This window comes from Agelaius tricolor, unplaced genomic scaffold (assembly GCF_023055355.1).
Source record: "Agelaius tricolor isolate 1412-34295 unplaced genomic scaffold, bAgeTri1.0.p SCAF_10, whole genome shotgun sequence".
Classification (NCBI taxonomy): domain Eukaryota; kingdom Metazoa; phylum Chordata; class Aves; order Passeriformes; family Icteridae; genus Agelaius; species Agelaius tricolor.
Genome location: NW_027269270.1, coordinates 21,753,746 through 21,772,685, shown reverse-complemented (window position 1 = coordinate 21,772,685; position 18,940 = coordinate 21,753,746). Strand labels below are relative to the sequence as shown.

Here is an 18,940-nt window from a genome sequence, read left to right as displayed (position 1 = left end):
ATATAATATACCTCACAAGCTTTGCTAGACAATGGGATTTATGTGGAATGAGGGGAGTCTGCTTTGCAGCCATCTGTCTCTTAGGAAAGTGCCTTTGTGTCCCATGTAACTGAAGCCAGACCAGCAGGCAGGACTGGGTGAGTTAGCACATGGATGGCTTCATTGTCCTTAATGACGAAGGCTTCACCATTCTGGGTCAGGATCAAAATTATCAAAAACCCTTCTAAGAAGAGTAGCTCTCTTGCTTTCCTGTTGCAACCATAAAAATACATGAACAAGACTCACAAGAATCAAACCCATGCCTAAACAAAGGGGCTGACTTGACCAACAACATGTAGAGAGATGATGGGCACCCCAGAATAAAGTGGTTTACAGCTATTACTGATTAATCAGATGCTACAGCTTTACCCACCACCTACCTTTTCCAGACACTTCTAGCTTCTGATGACAGATAATTACTGGAGACAACCTGTGCCACATCAGACCCCTAAATACCTGAAGGTCATCTTACCCTCAGGGCTGATCTCCCCATTATCCAGTCACAGGATGCAGCCACTTGGTTTCTTAGGATCAGCATCTGATGTCAGAGAGTTTAAATCACTGCTTCAGTACAGATTGAGTGTCCAGCCTCCCTGGTTCTAAGCATAACTTAGGAGCCCTGCTGACTTGATCCCAGATTAGCTTCAGGGGGACTCACATTCATTGAAATGGGGTGCTGAGCCTGCTCACTGGCTGTAGAATTAACTCCATTGGCTAGCTTGTACGCAGATCTGACTATTTTGGGACAGGGAATGATGTAGGGCACCACAGTACGAGAGAGCTCTACCCTCTGGTTCCCACAGGCCACTGAGATTGCACAGCTGTAACCCTGCAGTGCTGCTGGCTTTTTATAACCAAACCCAGTGATGTCATAATAGCAAATGTGGGTTTTCCTTCCTGCTTTGAAACATGGTTGAGAATTCTGACGTGGTCTGATCAAAGTATCAACCATAAAAAGCAGGACTTAGGGAAAGCCTGCAGATCCAGCCAAGGAGACAGAGCTTTGAAGCATGCCTGAAGTGGATCAGCCCATGACAAGGGACATTAGACATACATTTAAATGAGCTGTCTGATCAGTAATGAATGAAATTCCACTCTGATCAGTGTTTCTCAGAGACCACTTTAAGCCTGGGATAAAAGAACCAAAATCAAATGTTTTCTCTTTGGCTGTAGAACATTCTCCATAGAATCAAATCCATTCTACAAAGTATTAAACACCGAGCCACGATTGTAAATCTATTCTTAATTACCTTATCACAAATATTTAATGTGCAGCCTGATTCAAGAGGGCTGTTTATAAAATTCTTGTTTGTTTGCCTTCTAATTATAAATGTTTATGATCTTATGCAATTAACTGTGTGATGCTGATGGATGGGTTGCTGAGTCAATTGAGCAGCTGTTTTCTTAGATAGTTTTGGTTTCCAAATATTTATAAAAGTACAAAATAACCTCTTTTCATCTGTATTTACTGGGCTCTAAATTACTTATCGATTTCCCAGTGTCAAGCTCAGGAAGCTGTAAAATTAAGAAGGAACCAAGTGGAGGGGTGGGCATGGAAGCGGAAGTAACAGTGATTCATTCACAAGAGGAAGTGCCAAGAGTAAGCAAGAGTCCATCAGTTAATATCAAGCTGCAGGATGCTTAATGCTCTCACTGAAACAAATCTTGTCTGCCTCAGATAAATTAGGATCGGAATTCTTACATTCAGCTCTGTGCATCCCTTAACAAGAACACCGCTCCCCTGAAAAATCATTCTTGTTGACAGGGGTGAAATGTTCAGTTTAAAGGCCAGAATTCAGTGGGAAGTCCTTTAGGAAGGACTGTTTCCAACTTGAGGTGTCCATTTAGAAGCAGTTATTCCATAAGCCAAATCCTCTGAGTGTGTAAGATTACAGGCTGGTGTGATCTTCTCTCTTTGTGCAGTCCTCAACACAGAAATGTCTATATCAGAGTTTCAGATGGATTCTGGGAGTGTCCTGGTCCTTTTCTACTCCTCCCCATTTTATCTTGCCCTCTTCTGCTTCACAAAATCTGTTCTCAGTGGATCCTCTGTGAAAACCATCCTCTTCAGAAGGAAAATTTCTGTGAGCTGTACACTTGTTAGTCCAGATCATTGCCTGCTTCATGAAATCCCTAGTTTGTGCTGGGTGAAGTGAAGCTCCCATGGAATGAGGGCACTCATGATGTGCTGCTCTCATTCCCATTTTCTCATGTAGAGACCTGGCTGGACCAGCATTGGATTAAATTCCTTGATCTGAAAGTTATTGAAAGCTGGAATCTCTTGGGAATAGATGAGACAGAGATGCATTGCATCAGTGGGCTTGTAAGAAAACTGATCAAGAGAAAAGTCCTCAGCCCAAGGGCCAGAAGGGCTGCTGGGAGAACAGTGGCAGAGTAACAAGGAAATTGTGTTTGTGTCTCTGGATGGGGAAGCAGTACCATCACAGCTGCTGTACCACCATCCTGTGAGATTAACCAAGGGGGTTGTGAGCCTACAATTTAAAGTAACTTTGGAGCAGCAGTTTCCCAGAAATGACATACAGTGAATTCCTGAACATGGTCAGCCTCTGCCACTAAGTGGTGTTTTCCCCAGAATTTTCAGCCTCTAATTACCCTTCCTCTTATTCCAACACCTGCCATGCATTTTCTTGAAAGAAGCAGGTAAATTTTTAAGGCAGGAACTGTTTCACCTGTTGCCAGTAAGGAAAACCACCAAAACAGGGCTTCTGCTGACAGTGGGTGGCTCATCACGCCTGCACTGACACTGATATTATCTACACAAGAAAAAAATCACAGTCCATTCCAACCAGTTGCCCTCTCAAAAAGGCCCTGTCCTGTCACCTCTTGTTTCCACCTTCAGCAGGACTTTGCCTTTTTGTTTTCCTTTTCAAATGCAATTTCATCTCAGCCAGACAGCTGCCATGCTTCAGCCTGTTTCTGTTGCTTTCATTATTGGGTGTCAAGGGAAGATTATGGCAGCTGTGATCAAAGCTTAATGTTTGCCTCCACAGCAGTTGTGACTCAGGCCAAGGTAAACCAAGCTTTCTGGGAGATAACATTTTATTTGCAAGGCTTTCTCTCTGTTGACATCATTGCATACACAAACCCTTCCCTCCCTTTCTGTGAATTCTTTAATCTTTTGTGACAATCTCAAATTTCTGCACTTTTGTTTCCAAAGCTCCACCAGCTTAGCCCTCACCAATCTTTTTGCCTTCATCTTATCTTATTTGCTCCATCCTTAGTCACCTTTTATCTTGACCTAAGAACAGGAAAGTGGCTGATGATCAATCAGGAAAAGAGAGCCAGAAGGATCTGTTCATGGAAATACAGGCTTGGAAAAGGGTACATAGTATCTGGCATCCCTCACCATTGTGCCCAGGTCAGTTCCAGCTGAATATGACAAGTTCTCTGAACAGCCTGGCATTCTTAGGTGCTCCTGTGGCTGATACTCAAGGCTGCAGAGGAAATGGGGAAGAGGGTGAACCTGTGCTCTCCAGGAAATGGGGAAGAGGGTGAACCAAGGAGCAGGGAGAGGTAGTTTTGTATTTGAAAACAATGCCATGGCATCAATGTGACTCTGCACTTGGGCTGATTTGGATTTGGAGTTCACAACTCTCCTCCAAACTGACCAGGCTGGGAATGAGGTAATGTCCTTCTTCTCCTCAATCCTGCTCATCATCTCCAGAATCTTTTCATTTCATCTCCCTTTTTTCTGCAGGTGAACTCCCCAGCAGGGTGCAGTCTCAGGGCAGAGAGGAGCAGAATCAGCACTGTAACATCCCACCTGCCTTTTGATTCCCTGGTGAAATAAACTGGTCTGTCACTGTCTTCAGCAGTATGACTGGTCCAGCTTGTGTTTGGGATTCTGATTTCTCATTCCTAAGGGTAATGCTTTGCACTTCTTTATTCAATTACATCTTGTTGATTCCTCCAATTTGTCAAGATAATTTCAAATTTCAAATGCTGATCTGATCCTCCGAAGTGCTTGCAGCCTTTCCAAGCTTGGTGTCATCTGTGTATTTTATAACAGCAGATACTATTTAATTATCTAAGTCATTAATAAAAATATTGAGGACAGCAGAGTCCAAAAGACTCTCTACTTGAAATGTGTTTCCAGTTTACAGCACACCACTGACAACTACTGAGAAAGCAGTTTCTCCATTGGCTGTACACCTGCATTATAGTTATTTAATCTAGAACATGCTTCTCTGGGAGGAGAGTCCAAAGGCAAAGCACCAAGAGCATTGCCCAAGCCACAGCATATTACACTAACAGCTTCCTCCTTAGCCACTTTGCAATTACCCTTCCAAATTACATCTGGTTATACTCCTGTGCTCACCAACTGGTTGGCTAAAAAATATTCAGTATCTTTCTATGAATCAGTTAAGCTGATTTGCCCTTCATTTCCTCAGTGCCTACCTTCATTATCTGATAGAGATTATGTTTAAAGTTAGGTACTCTGCTTGCATTTCCCCAGCTGCCTGGCACCTCCTGCATCCTCCTCAAGTTCCTGATGATGAAATCTTCATGGGTCAGCCACTGTTCCTGCAGCTGTCTCTGAAGTTCATTAGGACATGCTGACAAGAACAGAGCTAACTCATTTGAATATTTTTGAGGCTGTTCTTTTCTGATTCTGCCCTGGGCTCCTTTTTCCTCATTAAAATTATTTTAGTTAAATTTTGAGGACTGAAACAAAGGCAACATTTAACTATTTGGCCCTTTGTTATCAAATACTATTTGAGCTCTTAGACTTGCCTTGCTCTTATTCACTTATGCTTATGGACCCAGTTATTTTTGCCTTTTGAATCTCTGGATGGTCATCTTGGGGCTCGAGTCTGACAGCTCCCCATGCCTGTGTGATTTCTAGAGACTTTTCATTAGTTGAAGGTTATTCTTTCTGTCTTTTGTGTGATTGCAGCTTCTGATTTTGGGTCCTCAAAGAGTTCCTGATGCAGCCTCTGTGCTCTTCTCCCACGCTTCTGAGCTTCCCCCTGCACAGGCACAGTTTGCTGCTGTGCCTTTAGTATCATCCCTTTTGGCAGCTGTGAGCTGTTCACAGCTCTTTTATCCTTCAGATTCTCTTCCCAAGAGACACTTGCTGCTCTGCTCCCCTGGGGCTGCTGCTGCTGCTGCTTTTCTGGAGTCCATTATCCTCACATCTTACTTTTCTTTAGCTCTGGAATGCCTTCATTAAACAGTTGCTTCCCATACAAACTACTGATACATTCAAATTTTCAGGGAGTCTTTGCTTTCTGTGGAAATCGAATAGGAAGTATAGATTCCTTCATAACTATCATCTCCCCTCTCCAAAATATAATTTTTTTCCCCAGAGCTGAACAGTCTACCCTGCATACAGGATTAGTTCCTACTGGTTAGCCTGGAACACATGGTGCTGTCTTTTAGAAATTTCTGGAAGCTGCAAGACACTGGACCAGTGATCAGGATTTCTCTAGTCCACAAGACTTTTAGCAAAGGTCTGCTCTGAATAATGCTGGAACTGTACTAGGAGGGTGTGCAAACTTAGCAATTGCCAGCATTTAATGAGATAAAGTATAAATTGAAAATGTATTCATAATGATTAGAGCTCAAGTGAATGCTTAACATATGGAAAAATAATTAGCTGATTATAATCAGGCACTTTCTTATCAATCATTCTCAATGCACTTTTTTTTTAATGTTTAAAGAACTGATTATGTATGAGTCTAAACTGTGTTTTGGCTCAGCAGGACTGGGATGTCTGCATGGCTGGACTCCCTTGAGTGCTGTTATCACTGGACATGGCCATCATGGATCCCATGGACCTGGGGAAGACAAAACACTCCTTCTTCTGCAAAGTGCATTAATGGTAGTGAGGTTTCACTGTCACACAGCTTTCCCAGCACTGGCATGCCATGCTTGGATCTCCTGGCCACAGGGCCATGACTCCAGCAAAACTGAAATTGAGCCCCTCAGAGCCTGGTACCTCCACATCCAGGGAAGAGCTCCCACCAGTGTGCACAGAGGAGCTGTTCCCAGTCTTCTATGAAGGTTTGGACTCTTCCATTTTGGGTCACTACAGCAAAAACAAGCTGGCCCATAACCTTCCAGTGCTGACTAAACAGAAAATCTTGTGTTTATTACAGCTCATTTCTCCTTGTTCAAAGGCAGCTGTACCTCAGAGCTTCCTCGGCCCCTGGTGGGCCAGGACCAACCCCCAAGTGCAGTGAGAGCCCTTCTCCTTCCCTGCTTCCTCCACCCCACCTGGCAGAGCCAGGGGAGCAGCAGATCCCACCTGGGCAGGTCATCATGCTGTGCCCCAAGCTCTCTGCAGCCAGTAACACCCAGCCCAGAGTCAGCAGGAGCCCTGCCAGGTGGGACATGGATCCAGCGTGCTGGCACCTCAGGGAGTCCCCACAGCTGCTGCTCCACCAGGTGGGTGATCCTGGGGCACAGTGTGGGGGGCTGGGGACAGAGGCAGCTCTTTCATTACTGCTGGGAGTGCCTGGTGTGGCAGCTGGCAGCATCCCTCCCCCAGGAAGCACTTAGATTTTGCAGGATGAGGCTGAGCTACATGGCAAGAAACCATTTCTAGGCTGTGACACTGCAGCATGTCCTGAGTTCATGTGACACAAGTATGCAGCAGTGATTCCTGTGGGCACAGGATGCTACAGGTTCCTCCTGGAAGCGGGAGCTGTCCATCTCACAGACATGGCGTTTGTAGCTGCAGGAGGAGGAAGGCTTCATCCAGCAGGATGGATTGAGTTAACAAGTAGGACTGCCTGTCATAGGGCTTGTGGGGCTCATGGGAGCTGGGGGCAGGGTGTTGCAGAAGCATTGGGGGAGCTTTTATGGCTGCAAAGTAATGCATCTTCTCTGTGAAGTGCTGCCTCCATCCCAGGGCAGCCGGCCCAGCCATGTTCTCCACAACACATGGGCAGGGCCCTGTAGGGCTGAGCTGGTAAGACCCAACATGAGGAAACACTGGCAAAATTAAGGAGCTGAGAAAAGCTGTCCAATAGAAAAGAAATTTCATTTTCTTCAGCACTTCCATGTGATTTGTTTGCAATGGGAAAATAACACCAGCTGTCCAGCAGAGATGTGACAGAGGAGCTGGGCTGACCCCTGCAGTTGCACACAGCCACACCATGGCCCTGGAGATGCCACAGTACTTCCATCTGTACATACAACATACAAACTACCAACCACAACTTTCTCCTCCTGCACTGCCCAGACCAGTACTCTTTTACCCCTTGACTCAAAACAGTGATAAAAACCACCCTAAAGGAAAACAAGAAATAGCAGTGAAAATAGGTAAAATGAAACCCAAAGAAATTCTTGCTCAGGCAGTAGATAAAAGCATAAACTGAAGTACTCCCATAAAATCAGCTGGCTGTGGACAGATAGAGCAAAATGGATGTTGTGCCCTAAAGGGCCCTTGTACTCCTGCAGTATTGAATTCACAGGACATTATAAAGCAGAGGATTAAAGGGAAGTCTGTAGTTATGCAGGCAGCAATAAATGAGACTCTTCTTGGAAAAAGCAACTAAATAAATAGAGATGGGAGCTCCACCAAGAGAACACCCCCTTGCTTCTGAATCATGCCTCTCCAGCACCATTCCCCACTTGTGTGTCTATCCATAACTGTGCCAAAACAGGAGGGACAGGGCTTGGAGGCAGTACTCATATCCCCTCTTGCTCTCTCAAAGTTTCCCCTCCTTGCTTTGTAGCTAGGACTGGGTAGATCAGATTCTCTTGGAACCTTTTTTTCCCCTCTGAATTTAAAATGGATATAACAGCAACACCCCACATCTTGAAAAGGCTTTGTTCAAGAGGTGAAAGACATTCATTGTGTGCATGACAGATACTGCAAGGTCTTTAAAAGAAGGGAGTAAGTAATCATTTCAAGCTAGGCTAAATAGAGCACTGGTCTCTAGGTGATTTTATGGGTCTTTTCCACCTTCAGATTTCCAGACATTCCCTACAGAAGTCCATGGAGTTGAATACTTATGATGAAGAGAGAAAAAGCACGTGACTTCCACTTCATTCTGTTTGCAGGAGGGAAACCATTCCTCCAGGTCTGGGTCCTGAACCTTCCTATGCCATAGCTAATGCTACTCTGACCAAAGCACTGCATGGGCAGTCATGCTGATCCCCAGACATTCCAGGGACACTCCTTTAGAAGGACAACACCACTGTGCTGTGCAGGGCTTGGGAATCTGCCTTCACACTTGCTTGGAGACCTGAAAAAGTCACATTGTTCCCCAAAATGGAAGAACACACGTGTATTTGCAGACAGGTTAAAATGTTTCATTTGGAATTGAATTTTTAAAAAATGTTGTATTCTAAATTCTGACACTGAATTTGAAACACTCAGCATGAGCAGTCATCTCTAAATGTTAAATCAAAATGCTTTGTTCAAGAATGATCAAAACATGACATTTGCTTATTGAAAGTAGAACTAATGCCTCCCTCTCTGCTTTTATTAGCAAATGAAATTCTGTAAGGAAAAATGAGAATAGTTTCACAATTTTTTCATTTTCCAAGGGATGCAGGTCCTGTCTGGGCCCAAATCCTCCAGACTATTCCAGTCACCTCAGTGCTTTTTCACTAAGAGAAATACAAACTAATTAGGAGAGACACAAAGGTGAGTACAGATCACCCTTGCTATCCCCCAGGGTAACCTAGGGCACATGGGCTAAACTAAGGGACCTGAGATGCCTGTGGTGTCACACGTTGGCATGTGCATGGTGATTGCCTCTACTGCCTCACTGGAGTGAGATGTGGGCATCTTTCGCCTCCAACATGCAGGAAGGCATCCCAAGGATGTGAGGCAGAAGGTGATCATGCTGGAATTTGGCCAGCCTTTTGTTGGGATAAACAGGTTCCTGGGACACACCATGGTGCAGCCTGTCCTGTGCTGCTTTGTCCTTCACAGCCATGGCAAAAAAAAAAAAAAAATCTTTCATTGCAAACCCAGGATTTCTGTGAGATCTCCCAGAGCCTTTCACCCTGGGTGCTGCAGCCTCTCTCTGCTCCCTGATGATGTCCCCACAGGTCTCACCCCACCTTCTCCCCTGCAAAGGTCTTCACCTCTCCCACAGAGGCTCTATTCAAAATTAACAAAGGGTGGTAGAAGCCAAAAGGACCAGGGTCTGTTATTTCTGATCTGTTACTAGCTAGGATCTCTAGGAAGGCAAAACATGTTCCTTTCTTCTCTGCACATACAAGGGTCTTCCACCAGAGCTGAAGGCCTTTGTGGCTACAATATCCAGATGAGTGAATGCTGACAGAGGCTGAGGGGCAGGAAAGGGTTTACTTATGCCTATGGGATCTGCCAGTGCTGAGCTCACAGGTATGACAACAGTGAATGGAGCTGACCGTGGCTAAACCTGCAGCAAAGGTTTAGAGAGCCTTGCAGAACACAGAAAGGCTCTTCATGTGGCTGTGGCTGAGCAGAGTGAATTGTCCTACCTGGCATAGTATGGATATTGTGGAATCAACTCTGCCATGGAGCAGAGGGGCTCAGGCTGCGGCTGTCGTTCATGGGTCTTGGTGCAGGAACAAAAGCACTGCTTCAGGGAGTAGCTTTCAGAAAGAATTAAGTTTGCAATATTCTTCATTACAGCCTGTTGTATCTGGGTTGAAAGATGGCTCTGCTGGTAGGTAGCCATCAATCAGTCTCTACAAGGTGATCCCAGAGCTTGATTAATGTGCCTTCATATTAATCTCTTCTTACCTCTGCTTCTGGTTCCCCACTGAGCTGGGGAAAGCAGCCTCATCCACTGTACATGGGGGGTGACCCCACCGTGGTCTCATCTGTGACCATGGAGTTGAATTCCCTTTCTACAGCCACAACAGCCTGCCATGGACCACAGCTTCCACCTCCAGGAGTAATGTGTCTGTGGGATGCAGGCTGTAGTAGGAGGAGTGATGGGACAGAAGGCAGTTGGAAAAACACAGCCTGGCACAGAACTGAGGACTTTTTTCATCCCTTACTAGACAGCACAATTTGTGCAGCTGGCATGGGAGATCCTACCAGCTGCCTACAAGGGAATTTCCTGCCACAGTGTAGAGGTTGTGACAGGCAGGTGAGTGCTCCTGCCTCTGCCCACGTACGGAAACTTAACCCAGGGACACCAGGCATGTGATTTTGTCAAGGACTTTAGTGACAGTAAGGCACCATTCTGACTGTACACAAGATGCAGTTCATAAGGTAAAATAATTTCTTTTCTCCCTCAAAAGAAGTTAATTATGTTGCCCTCATTAAACGCCAAGCACACTGATCCACTGGAGCAGAGAGCACCATATGGTTATTCACGATAAATACATCTCTGGAGCCCTGCTGCAATGGTGGGGCCCTGCTGGAGATGGATGTGGGGAAGGAGCGTGGAGCTGAACGAACACATGTGAAAGCCTAGGTGCTGCTCAGGTTGTGCTGGAAGCCAAGTTCCTTCCCTGCAAAGAGGGAGAGCGTTCAGAGCCAGGTCCAAAGCTGTGTCTCTTTGCTCAGCAGCGACTGGAGCTGTGCTGGAGTCCTGTGGGCACATGGAGCCCCTGCAGTCCTGCCCACTGCTGGAGCACGTAGTGCACACGTGCCAGCTGCCCCTGTGCTCTCTTATGGAACAATCAATGCAACAGTGGATAAAAATAGGTCCCTTCTTTCAGGGGCAGAAGGGTGGCTTGTCTCGATTTTGCCGAGCATCCACTGTTTCTGGATAACAGCCAAGGAGTCAGAGGCCAGATCAGCTTTGCAGCATTGCTTCTCCTGATGCTGGCCCAGCTACAGGGCCCACAATGATTGCTCCCCAGGAGGGACCCTGCCCAGCTGGATCGAGAGCCCCACAACATGCCCTGTGGGGACTGTTCCTGTCTACTCAGCCTCTGTACAGCTGACAGATCAATGATGTGCTCAGTGGTTTTTAAAGCACGCACATTGTGGCTGAATGTGTCCAACCAGAGTTCATGGTGAAGAAAAGGTGACTTTGCTGCCTAGCTTTATCCCAACTGTCTGCTCTGAAGGTAGGACCTGGATCTGGCCACTCCTATTAGCTCCTGATAGCTCCAGTTTACATGCAAAATGGGTAAGAAGTGCATGAAGAGCATGGCAAGCAGTGCATCAAGCTGAAAGGCTCAGAAGACTTCTGTATATTCTCACAGATCTCTTCCAGGTATGCCAAAGCCACACACATTTGCTGTGTGGGCTGCTGTCAGGTCTCTCCTCCAAAGACATTTGCTGAACTTCTCTGCCTTGTGCTCTGCCTTTAGGGTGTCATTGAGCCAACATTTGGGTTTGGTGCTTCCTCAAAACTGATTCCCTACTGCAGTAGCAATTCTTCCAGCTTTGTACCCTGGGGGATTTGTGTAGACCTGAATGAAAACATCTGCTTTCCTTTTGAGAATGGGACTGATACAGATGAAGACCAAGACCCTGAAGACACTTCATTTCTCAGTTTCTTTTTATTTTGTTGTGACTTTGACTCCTAAATCCTTTGAATGCTGAAGGCCCAAGTGACCTGGCTGGATAACACCCCGAGGCTACCTCAGCCCAGCATTTCCTCTGGAAAGCAAAGCTCATTTAGAACAAAACCCCATTAGTCTTGGCAGGAAGCTTGAATTGTCACTGTTTCAAGGAAGCTCCATTAATTACTGTTCCCACTGCACTAAGAAAGATCAAATGCTGTGGATCGGTTTTAATTGGCTATTGATTTCTTATGTTATTACCTATGGTTGTGCTGAGATGCTGTCAGACATACTGGATGCTTTTGATTATTCCTTCTGGCAGCTGGGATTAAAAACAGCAGGCAGACATTTCCTGATCTGTAATGGATTGCCATGGTGTGCCAACAAGACTCGTTGGCTGGATGAATGGTCCTGCTCTGCCCATCCTGTGCTGCTGAGGTGCAGTGCCATTTTGAAGGCAAATACCATCAGGGGCCAGCCAGGGAAAGAGCGGGAAAAACTTCAGAAAGCACAAGGATTTAGTGCTTGAAGAAGTGCCCTGCTGTCAGCACCAAGGCAGGGTAAGCCAGGGAACAGGGACTTGGGCACAGACAAAGCAGAAGTGCCCATCAGTCAGTGATCCAAGGGAGGCAGATCAGATTACTTTTGCATTGCTGAGGATAACTCCCCAGCATGCCAACCTCAGGGATACCGCGTGTGATCCCAAGCAGGCCAGCACACACAAACCATATCACCACAGCCCTGTGCACACAGCCTGCTAATGGCCCTCCTGGGACATGCTTCTCCCTCAGAGCCCATCTGGGGATGCCTGAGCCTTCTCTGTGACATGCTCTCATTAGCTGGCAGAGTTCCTCCCTGTTTAACAGGAGATGCTTTCCTGCCCTCCTGACCCCAAATGACACCTTATTCTACAAATGTCGACTTCCCCTAATTGCACCTGGACAGAGAGAGAGGCAAACCCCTCCTTTCCTCTCCAAGGACTGTCATTTAATTAACAGGCAGGTATCTCTCAGGATTTAGAGGCCAGCTCTAAGCTGCTACTCTCTCTGCTCAGTAACTGAGGCCTGAGAAGGCTCATTCCATTTATCTGTGCATTTCGATAACCGCATTTTTGCTAATCTTGCTATGCAAGAGATTTACCTCTTGGATTTACCTCTCATGGACCATGGAGAGAGCAGTTAATCAAATGAACAGTCCCCATCTCACTTCTCATTCCCTTCCTGGTTCCTGATCTCAGATGTCTGTGTTGTAGATGACTTCATAGCAGAGCTGTACCTATGCTGGCACCATCACCAGTTTCTAGTTTAATCCAACTCTCATATCTGTCCTACAGACATGACCAGAGATAGCACAGATGAAAGAGAGATCAGAATCAAAGACATCGAGGCTGGCTGGATATCAAGAAGCATTTAATTTGTTCCTCCTTCACAAACTGGGATCATCTCTCTGCAACCTGTTCTTGACATATGTTTTCTAACAGGTTCTTAAATAAAATCCAGTACTGAAGATTCCCACAAATCCCAAGCAATCTTTTCCAGTGCTTCTTGCCCTCCTGTTAGATGTCTGAGAGCAAGAGGGAGAAAGTGTTGAAAGCCCATTTTGCACATCTTGCCCGGAAGGACAGAGATTCTGGTCATTGGGGCCATACCACCTGTCCCACTGATCATGAGGAGTGGTTTTTGTTTTCATCACGGGTGAAGAGGTAGATAATGGTTCCTGTCCCTCCCAACTGTTTTTGTGGGGCATGCTAGATCTAGAAAAGTCCAAAGAAAACTAGTATATTACTGAAGGTTTAGTGACTGAGGGTCAAATCCAGACCCCTGGATTTTGTTCCATGGATCAATGGTCTCTGAGTAAACAGACATATTTTGAGAGTTCAGCTTGGAGATGATCTGACCATTTCAGAACAAATGAGGATAACAGCAACCAAATAATCTGTGCTGAGGGAGCTGTATGTGCAAGGAAGCACTCATGCCCTCACCTTTGACTCCACACTGGAAAAGATCAGTGCTGCCATGGGATTACCCATGCAAATTGCCACAGTTATCTCTATCTTGGCAAATTGCTACCTAAATCCCTAACTGACCAGGTAGAGAGGAGATCACACAAAACAGCTGGGCAGTTTCTGACTGCCTGTCTGATTTTATTCACATCTCTGCAGAGTTGGTGACTCTCCAGCTTTGAGACTCCACAGTGCCAGAGGAAGTGTCCTGCTGAGCATCTCCAGTGACAGGGTGTATAAACCTGCCTCCAGGGCAAGAATCACTGGCTACCCAATGGATGTGAGACACCCAAGTATAACAGAAGTGCAAACTGGCAGGAACTACAGAGGAGCTCTATTTCAGCACACCTGCTCTTCAGTAAGAGAGGTCTTTCAAACCTCTGCTCCTCTGATAGCAAAAGAAAAACTTGGGGGTCAAGCTGGAGGAAGAAACAACTGGAATTGATGCAATTACTGTAGGACCTATGGTATCACATTCTGCTAGCTAAGGCTGCCCAGCCTGTTACAAAAAAATGTACAGACAGCATCTTACATTAGCTGGAAAAAACAACTGTGGTAGAACTGAGTGCACCTAATGTCCTGCCCTTTCCCCATGACTGAGCATTTCTTAGCTCCTAAATCTTTCCTACCCACCCACAGGCTAGGTAACAAAAGAGGAAAAAGGCTCTACTGCAGAGGAGGAGACACTGAATTGCACAGACAACACTCCAGTATTTCAAGATCCATTGCCACTGTAATTATCCATGAGAGGTTTTATCCTAAACTTGCAGAAGTTGAACTAAAACCCAGGGATGAATAACAAGAGGCTTGGGGCCATGCTGGCAGTCAGGAGCAGAACTTTCCATCTCCAGAGCTGCCTTTGACTATTTGTCAAAAGACCCTGCATGAGGCAGTAAGGTTTGGAAGAAGGATAAAGAGAGGGACAAAAGCTCTCCCTCTCCACAGTGAGGAACTCACTGCAAGCCTTCTAGGGAGACACTGCTGCATCCATGACAAAGTTATAATGAATGAGGAATTCACCTCAGTTGCAGCGTTCATAGAATGGGTTGGGTTGGAAGAGACCTTAAAGATCATCTTGTTCCAAGCTGCCTTGGGCAAGGACACTTCCTATTACTCCAGGTTGCTCAGAGCCCCATCCAGTGTGGGCTTGAACACTTCCTGGGATTGGACACCCACAACTCCTCTGGGCAACCTGCTCCAGTGCATCACCACCCTCACAGTAAAGTATTTCTTGCTAATATCTAACCCTACTCTCTTTCAAACGGAAGCCATGACCCATGTTCCATCCTACATGCCCTTGCCCTAAGTCTCTCTCCAGCTCTCTTGTAGGCTCCTTGACATACTGGAAAGCTGTATCCCCAGACCCTCCTCTCCTCCAGGCAGAACAACCCCAACACTCTGAGCTTGTGTTCATAGGAAAGAATTCCCTGTGATCAATCCCTTCCCCTGGCCTGACCTGGCCTTGCCCCTCAGTGGGACAGAGCAGCCTTTTGGCCAGTGCTAGTGCATGCCCTGAAATCTGCAGGGCTGAGGAGAAGTCACTCAGAAAAGAGGGATGACCACATCAACAGCCAGGGAGTCACAGCTCCTGCTGGAGATCTCATTTGTCACTGAGTTTGAACTGGGCAGAAGAGGAGGAGGAGGGGAGGAAAGTGAACACACACTCTCAGCTAGTACTGCTCAGAGTTTATTTTCTCTCCACTGCTGAGCTGGGAGCAGCAGCAGCAGCATCCACAGCTGGGATTTCAAAGAGCAAAAATGCACTATACAATCAAGTTTTACACTGCAGGGTGGCAGGGGCAGAGGGCTGGCAGCATCACATATGAGCTTTTCTACAGGAATGGAGACAGAGCTCACGTGCCCAGCCTCTCCCTGACGAGCATGGGTGGGCTGCCTGGCAGCACAGGCAGACGTGCTGCACACAGCCCAAGTGGAGCAGCTCTGGGCAAGAGAACCCACGTACAGACATGTTAACTCACTGCATCTGTAATGCTTCCCACTGCCTTTTGAGTTTGTGGGAAAGCCAGCATGCCTGGCACCCCAGGACTGCCAGCTGTGCAGGGAGGAACATGAGACAAGGGGATGCCCCAAGTCACGACTCTGAAATGTTCCTGGGAATGGGATGTAAGCTCCCAGCTTAGGGCATTATGCTTTATGGTGATGCAAATAAACTTATTTTTCCCTCAGAGAAGGTGGGAAAGAGAAATAGAGGCCAAATCCTTAGAAAAAATTAAAACAAACAAACAAACAAAAGAACCTAAAATCTGATCTGTCTGCCCAGTTCCCCTTCAGTTCAAGGTTGGCATGGTTTGCTCTCTGCTATGTGGGAAGATTTGCCTCCTATTAACAGATGAGCTAATCAGTTCCCCTCAGCTCTTGAAGCTTTATCAAAGCCAGTTAATCATGTTACTGATGTCTGCCCAGCTCAGAGCTCTCCACTTCTGTCCCCTGCCAACAAAGCAACATATGTGCACAGCACACATGCATAGGGAAAATTTTTTTTCCACTTTCAATTTCTCCAGCAAGAGAACATAGCCTATTGTGCCTGTTGTGCCAACACATGGGTGCTGCCCATCTCTCTTTAACACACTTTCTTCCTGGGGAAATGTGGTAGCTCCAACCAGCATCACATGAAGGAGCAGGATGATCTCTACAGGCCAAGCTCACATCTCATGCTAGCACAGTGGTGGCAACAGTGGGAGGAATTGGTCTTGGCAGGCCCAAGTCCTGTGCTGGAAGGCTGCTGAGGCCAAGAGCATTTGAACCTGGACACCAGGGTGTGCAGTCCAGAATTCTGTCCGTGCCACTGGGTCTGTTTTACTTCTGCACCCAAATTCCACCAGTTGCAGCTCTGTCCTGCTTCTCCTGAGGGCTGGAATGGGGGCTGTTCTTTCCTCTGGAATGGCTCTATCCACACATACACATACCTACCAAGTCAAGAAGACTGCCTTTTCCCACTGAGCTTGGGAGGGCTTCTTCTAACTTCATAACAGTGATGCCAGGACCCAGACATGAAGAGATCTTTGGCTCCCTTTTTGCTTCCTGTCAGGGTCACTTGAACAAGTTATCTTGTGGCCTGTGCTTGGGTGGACACTGCTCAGGGGCATTTAGAGGTGTCTGGTGCTCACCAGAGTGTTTCAGGAACTGCTGCAGGTATTGGCAGCTATGCCCCTCCAATCTGCAGACCTGCACTGGTCCCAGGGAGACTCTACTGGGGTCAGGCTGACAGCAGCTGCTGTACTCTGCAGGCTTGTGCAGTGTGAGTGAGGCAGCTGCATCCTCAAAGAGCTGCTCTGTACCAACCTGACAAGGACCCCAGGCTGGCCTGTGACCTGGTTTGGACTTGCATCTCCAAGGTGGGCCAAAGAAGGGGAAGCCACTCCTGCCTGGCAGAGAGACTGGGCTGGAGAGCCAAGGAGCTGCGTGTGGAGAGACCCTGCCATGCCCAGTGTGAGGCAGTCCCTAAATTAGCTATTCCAGGAGGAAAGGAGTTTCTATAAAGCCTTACACTCCCCAGCCTCCCCCAGACTTCCCCACCCACTTCTTGCTCTGAAGAGACATCTGCTTCTCTCTGGCGTTTTTGCGGGTCCCTCTGCCACCCCAGCCAAGGAAACACTCTGGCGCTGCCCAGACGAGCTGAGAGAACAGTGAAAAAATGGGCCAAAAAAGCAAAGAGGAGGAAAAACTGCAAAGAGGAGGAAAAACTGACTCAATCCAAGCCAAACTGTATGGGCTGGCTCTCCAGGCCATGTCCCACTGCTCTCCAGGGGTGAGTGAGCCGTGGCCGCGGTGTGAGGTACGGTCACCCACCTATACAGACAATGTCCATGAAGCCGTACATTCCATAGCAGATCTGGAAGAGCAGGTCCTGGCGCTGCCACTTGGCTGAAGGACTGAAGGTCGACCAGATGAGCCACGAGATACTGGCGATGAGGAAGAGGGAACCCAGGATGGCCGCTGCTATCTGAACCTTCTCAATGACCGTCAGAGAGATGGCCTGCCACTGTACAGGGAGGGCACAAGGGGAAGGCAGGGAGGGAGGGAGGGAGGACAAAAGAGAAGAGTTAGTTACTTGGAGCACATCACTGTTTTACACCATTGTGGTGGCTTTGGAGATCTCAAAGAGCACCTCTGGGCATAGGTGCTTTTACCCCATCCACATCTGGGATGGAGCGTGGCAGGTGTTCAATAGTGCATTGCCTTGGGTTTCTTGACAACACTGCCAAAGAGGCAATTGAAAGGTGTCCTGCTTCTCACCAGGAAAGCACAGTGACCTGAGTGAGGCAGGATGGATGAAGGCAAGACACCAAAAATGACAGTAGATCTGTGATGGCCATCACAAACCATAAAGCTCAGTTGCTCCCTCAAATAGAAGCCAGGCAACATCCTCATCCAGGAGAGTAAGAGTACCAAAAGAGTAAGTATCTCAGAGAACCAAGCTTTCTTTTGAAGGCCTCATATGAGCTGGCTCTGCGCCACTTTGTGAGATCTGACATGATCACAGCCCTAGGTAGAATCTCACAGTGGCAATGCACATCCCACAGAACATGCTACAAACAACACAAGTTGTGGTCAGGACACCCTGCCTTTAGATGATGACATATTCAGGCTGTGTTCCAAGGTAAACGTCAATGCTTCTTCCTCAGAAAAAGAAAAAAATAGAAATAACTCCTCCAAATCCATTCACTTTGTCAAAGAGCTTTGTATAAGCTACGTTATAAATATCCTAAACCCAGACTCCTCTCTGTCATCCAGCATAAAACCTCCCCACTCAGATTTACACTGCTGAGAAAACTGTCCTATAAAACCAAGAGCAGAAATTGGAGTCTTTAACAAGACTTGGGGACGTGGTCCATAGCATCTCCTGCAAATCAAAAATCACATGTGTAAACAGGCTGAGGAGAGACAGTCTCTCCTGGCATGGAAGTATATAGGCCACCTCTAGCTGTGAGATACATGCCCTTGAAGTCACAGTGGGACTGGCAGGAGGATAAATAAGGATGGACTTCAACCTCCTGCAGGTACAGAGGATTCAGAGGAGTTGAAAATCTTTAGCCTAGATTCAGCCCAAATTCAGTCCCCCTGTGAAGTGACAGTCTGGTGAGATCTCAGTGCCCTGCATGTTGGTCAAACACATCCTAGGACAGCAGGATCACCCATCAAGCCTTGTTCCATCCTTCTGAAGTGCAAGAAGGGAGTTCAAGTACGGGATACCTCTTTAATGCTCAGGCCAGCCAGGAGTTAGCAATGTTTTTTGCAAGGACTTTTGAACCCTGACTGAAGGGTGAGAAGCACAAGAAGTGACTTGTGCTGGTACAGGCACACATGGCACTGCTACCAGGCCAATGACCAAACCCCTGAACTGAATGCACTTCCCTGAAAAGGGCTGCATTTGGAGAGGGACAAACGAGAGCTTCAGCCAGAGGCTGAGGTCTGTGGGTGGCAGCTGAAGGAGATTCC

General features: G+C 46.9%; 1 protein-coding gene across 2 annotated transcripts in view; it reads right to left on the bottom strand.

Annotated features, from left to right (window-relative positions):
• MARCHF4 (membrane associated ring-CH-type finger 4) overlaps positions 1 to 18,940 on the bottom strand; it is a 105,536-nt gene that overhangs the window by 9,403 nt on the left and 77,193 nt on the right. For both annotated transcript variants that reach the window (XM_071435193.1, XM_071435195.1), the window contains exon 3: positions 17,291 to 17,483. In XM_071435193.1, coding sequence (XP_071291294.1) covers positions 17,291 to 17,483 — 193 coding nt within the window. The remainder of the gene's footprint in view (positions 1 to 17,290; positions 17,484 to 18,940) is intronic.